Source organism: Sinocyclocheilus anshuiensis, unplaced genomic scaffold (assembly GCF_001515605.1).
Source record: "Sinocyclocheilus anshuiensis isolate Anshui unplaced genomic scaffold, SAMN03320099.WGS_v1.1 scaffold1127, whole genome shotgun sequence".
Lineage (NCBI taxonomy): Eukaryota > Metazoa > Chordata > Actinopteri > Cypriniformes > Cyprinidae > Sinocyclocheilus > Sinocyclocheilus anshuiensis.
This window is the reverse complement of record NW_015546115.1, coordinates 725,146-730,652: the sequence shown is the minus strand read 5'-3', so window position 1 is coordinate 730,652 and position 5,507 is coordinate 725,146. Positions and strand designations below refer to the sequence as shown.

Genomic DNA, 5,507 nt, shown 5'->3' with positions numbered 1-5,507 from the left:
AACACCGGGTGGATTTTTATCATTATAGGGTGGTTGTGTACACACACTGCCAACACACATTTCAGTTCAAACTACTTGTAAAAGTGCATGTAGCATCCTATGACCCCTTTAAGAGACATTTTTACCTCCTTTACATGTCAACGAAGCACATATTTTACTGTATATAATTTAAGTTAAGGTTTCTTGCACAAAAAACACTCATAATTAATTCTAATAAACAAGCTGATTTTGCTACTGTACCTTTAAGGCTTCCATATATACTTAACCTACTACATACACTACCCCTCAAAAGTTTGGGGTCAGTAAGATTTTCTTTCTTTTTTTTTAAAAATGAATAATAATAATAATAACATTAGAAATGTATACTTTTATTCAGAAAGGATGCATTAAATTGACAGTAAAGACATTTATATAGAACGCTATTTTCTAATAAATGCTGTTCTTTTGAACTTTCAAGTCATCAAAGAAAAAAAACATGGTTTCCACAAAAATATAAAGCAGCACAGCTGTTTTCAACATTGATAATAATATGCAATGTTTCTTGAACATCAAATCAGCATATTAGAGTGATTTCTGAAGGATCATGTGACACTGAACACTGGAGTAATGATGCTGAAAATTCAGCTTTGCGTCGCAGGAATAAACTACATTTTAAAATACATTCAAACAGAAAACAGTTATTTTAAATTGTAATAATATTTCACAGTATTACTGTAATTTTGATTAAATAAATGCAGCCTTGGTGTTTCGAAAACATAAAATCTTACTGATTTTTGAACGGTAGAGTATACTGTAGTACAGTACCTTTAAGACAGACCTCTGTTATGATTGGCTGTTCTCTTTGCATGGGAAATAAAAACATACTTATACTTATCTCTAAACTCATAGATATGTGAAAGCATTTTTTTAAATGTCTATACATTTATACTGTACTGTACGTATCAGTGTCTATTCAAACTAACTGCACTTTCAAATACAAATACCTACCAATACTAGTCCTACACTATTAAAAATAAAGGTTCTTTATAGTCAAAAAAAGGTTCCTTAGATTTTTTAAATGTTCTTCAAAATGGTTCTTTTAGGAACTGTTCACTGAAAGGTTCTCTGGGGAACCAAAAATGCTTCTTCTATAGCATCACTGCAAAAACGCCCGATTGGAACCTTTATTTTTAAGAGTGTAATTGGGTTGGAAATGAGAGACTTTGCAGATCCGCACCACATAATAATCTCATCATGAAGCCCCTGCTGCCTAACCTCACCTGTGTGCTGGTCTGAGATCCGCTGAGGTCAGTGCTGAGCTCACACTCAGGTTCAGGCTTGGCTGTGACTTTGGTGAAGGGTTCGGCCTCCGGTTCAGTCTTGCGTTCGCAGGGTGACGCCAGACGGGCATGAGCTCTGTAGAGCGGAGAGCCGTTCATCACTCCTCCAGCGCTGCTGGGACTCTACCAGAAGACAGTGAAGTAGACATTCAGCTGAACCTGAACGGCTGTGGTCGGTGTTTCTGTTCTTTCAGTGGCAGCATTGTTTGTGTTGCGTTTGGGGAAGCTGCTTTGAAACTGTTGTTTGCCAAGAAACAACCTACTCATAATTTAAATGAGCAAAACCACAGTCAAACTAGCCTTCTGTTCGGCTTCTGTAGACGTTATCACTCTCCACACTGGTGCAAAAAGATCTAAATAAAGCTATAAAATCAAATTAAAGCAACAAACCACAAGAGGTTGTCTGTTACAGTGATTTTACTACAAGCAATGGGTGTTTTTGAAACTCCCTTAACTGTGGTAAAATCACTGTATTATGAGACCTCAAGTGGCTTCTTGCTTTTATATAATGAAGACAGCAGCATTATGATGAAAATAGATACATTCATACAGTAATACTAATAATAATCAACAATTCTTCCACCAAGTAGTTTAGTTCATTAGCAAAACTACAGGTTGTTCATGGCTGCTAATGTCAGATTTATTAAAACAGAAAAAGGCTTAAAAGTGCTGTGAGTGATTTCTGAGAAACACTGTTGAAAGTTAATCGGACCGAACACTGAAACACACTTGCAGCCAATCACCAGTAAGGGGGCGTGTCAAATCATGCCGGGGGAGGTGCCTGTTGCATAACATGTTTGTGAATTAGGGGGCGGAGCTATCAAGTTTTAAGTTGATTTGCACAGAAACAAGCGCCTCGTTGCTAGATGACACATGACAAAATAAAAACAAAATGTTTTCAAATCGGCTCAAAATATCCTTTGACTGAATAGAATCAAAGTGAATTCTGTCGACTCTGACTTTAAGCAACTATGCGTTGACTCATCCAGGGTGAAAGTCATGTAGTGTTTTCCAGCCTTCCACTTCAATTTTTATAAAAGAAATGAGAAACCTGGAATTCAAACACTTTTAGTTACTTTTCGTTGCTCTCCAATACTGTTAGATGGTTGTTGGTTTGAATCCCACTGCAGCTAATAATAAAACAAACAATAACATGACTGCAAGTTGACCATCTCTGGATTATGTTGTTTACAGGACTCTTGCTGTGTGCTGATCCGGCAGCCGTCTGCTACCTGGGCAGGTGTCAACACACCTCACCTGAACTGGACACATCCAGGTCTGTAAAGAGCTTAGGCAGCTCCAGGCAAGCACCTCTAGATGAAGCCAGACTGAAGCTCCTGATGGAGGGCAGGTGTGTGTGTGGACTAAATGTATCCCTCATGTTTTACCACACACACACACTGTAATCTTGGCCATGGTTGACTTCACAGCAGTGTAAATCAAAAATCTGATATTTTGAGATGTATCCAATCACTTGCATAAACTCAAACGTCCACACAATTATTAGTGATCAGTTTTATAGTTTGAGTGTTTGTCTTACATGCTAACAATTTACTGCATGAAACACACTGTGGTCAGGTTATTCTTGCTGCATGTGAAGCCACATTTAACCCTATTCATATGATGTTCTTTGCATTGATGTCATTTTAGTATCATTGACATACTAAATATTTTTTTGTAAATATTTTGTTAATGTTTATTTTAATAACCCTGCTTTGCATGATTTTGGTTTTCAAAAAAGTCACATAACCTGTCCATGTTCACACGCCTAATTTGACTAGCTTCTATCAAGTGACACATTTCCATTGATTGGACCTTATGCAGACTTCATTTTATTTGCTAAACCCTGGTGTTTCCGTGAAAAGCACATGCCCAATACAAGCTCTTCTAGAGCTTATTAAGCAGATCCAGAATACTTTTTTACATTTTTTTTTATCAAGAATAAACCTAACTTTAACAAAACAGAGCACACTGAATTTAATTAATTTAGTTATTAAATTAATACCATTCACCAGTCTTAATACTTAACTTTAATAAGCGGTCTTAAAGGGAGAGTTACCTAAAAATGAAAATTCTCTGTTGTTCAAAACCTGTATGAGTTTCTTTTTTCTGTTGAACACAAAGATATTTTGAAGAATGTTGGTAACAAAACAGTTGCTGGTAGCCATCGACTTCCATAATATGGTATAAAAATACTAAGGAAGTCAATGGCTACCAGATGTGCTGTACATGTGGAAGAATTGACAATAAAGCAGACCTGACTTGGAAACTGCAAGTCTTGGAAACTGAAACTTGGAAACTGAACTTGGAAACTTGAAACTGCAACATTCCTTAAAATATCTTCTTTTGTGTTCAACAGAAGAAGAAAAAAACACATAGGTTTGGAACAACATTGTGAGAATTTTTGGGTGAACTGTCACTGTCATCCATTAATGATTCTTAGTACTTGTGAAAAAGCATTAAATAATTGACCACAATTTGATTTATAAACTTTTCAAAATACAACTTAGGTATTTACCTTTTCTAAAGGTAACTTTTAGAAAATCGTAAATTGCTATTTCTTATAATGCACTGTATGTTTGGTGTCACATGCAGTCAGAGATGAAAATAGGCTAAAAAGAGGTGTCGTTTATTTATTACCTTTGTATTATTTTGCATCATATCATTGTAGCAGAAGAATGCAGTCATTTAACAACCATTGAACCACTTGGATCTGGTATTTTTTTCTTTTAAATGTAACTGTTTAGAATTCTTGATTCCCAACCTTGTTCTTCATACAGTATGATCTAAATATAGCACACTGCTCCTCTCTGAGTCTGGACTGCATTTCCTCCTAGACTTCCTCTCATGGAGTCTCCAATATGAGGGAAGTTCTTATACAGAGAAAGAGACAGTATGGCCACTATATGCCATGTTGTGTCATGTTTCCACCTATCCAGAAACCACTTACTTTTCGTTTCACTTACAAAGGTGCAAGCAGTCACATGAGAGGTCTTCTCACCTTATTAATGAAAATGCCCTCAGAGCTCTGTCTGCTGTAGGGAGGAGTGGCGGAGTCTCGCGGGGAGGCGCGGGGAGAGGACGCCGCTGAGGAGCGAGAGGACAGAGAGCCCATCTCAATCGCCCTATCCTCCGTACACGGCAGACCGTGAAACTTCAGGAACTCATCTGTGACCCGGTCCACCACCAGCAGCCTGGTGCGGTACTCCACCTCCAGGATCCTCTGCACAACCTGAGAGACACACAGAACGTAACACTCACTAAAACATACTCAAAGTACCATGCTATTACCGTGCAATGTTGGAACATGGTACAATATTAATTTTGCTAACAAACGCAAAGTTTATCGGAATGAAAACGTTATTTATTTATTTTTTTGCGTGAATGCAACGTTTATTGGGGAATGCAAACCATTTGCGCACAAACACAAAGTTTATTGGGGGAATGCAAAAGTTTTGTGAACAAATGCAAATTCTGAACATAAAAGTTTTGCATGTGAAACCAAAGTTTATCAGGGGAACACAAAAGTTTTGCGCATGAATGAATAGTTTATCAGGGGAACATAAAAGTTTTGCGCATGAAAGAAACGTTTATCGGGGAACGTAAAACTTTTGCACACACACAAAGTTTATCTGGGGAATGCAAAAGTTTTGCACATGAACGTAAAGTTTATCAGGGGGGAACGCAACATTTTTGGACATGAACGAAAAGTTTTTCATGGGAACGCATAAGCTGTGTAGGCTATAGGGGTGTAAATCGGATGGTTTGTCACGATACGATACGATATCGATTCTCAAACCCAGCGATACGATATTTGCCGATACCTCAAAAAATTCTACGATACGATTCGATACAGGAGTATATCGATCGATATATCGATATTATGATATTATATACCTATTTTAAACATCCATCTATTTGTTTTTAAACACCATTTTTATTAAATCACAAATGCAATCAAAATATATAACATGCACATTTATATGAATTTTTCACATCCTGTACCAATTCACATCCAATTGGGACATTCACAAAAAAAAAAAAATAGGCCTACACTTTATTATTTTTTTAAATAGCCTAATAAAGAAAATAAACAATTGGAAAAATTATTCTGGCTGCTACTATGGGCTCAGTGCTAAAAATCTTTTCTACAGATAACCAAATTACAAGCAATAGCAGAAAATAAAT

General features: G+C 36.7%; 1 protein-coding gene across 1 annotated transcript in view; it reads right to left on the bottom strand.

Annotated features, from left to right (window-relative positions):
- LOC107700796 (Na(+)/H(+) exchange regulatory cofactor NHE-RF2-like) overlaps nt 1–5,507 on the bottom strand; it is a 20,080-nt gene that overhangs the window by 7,881 nt on the left and 6,692 nt on the right. Inside the window, exons 4-5 of the mRNA XM_016502612.1 lie at nt 4,321–4,551; nt 1,260–1,442 (exon numbers count right to left, since the gene is read on the bottom strand). Of these exons, the coding sequence (XP_016358098.1) occupies nt 1,260–1,442; nt 4,321–4,551 (414 nt within the window). The remainder of the gene's footprint in view (nt 1–1,259; nt 1,443–4,320; nt 4,552–5,507) is intronic.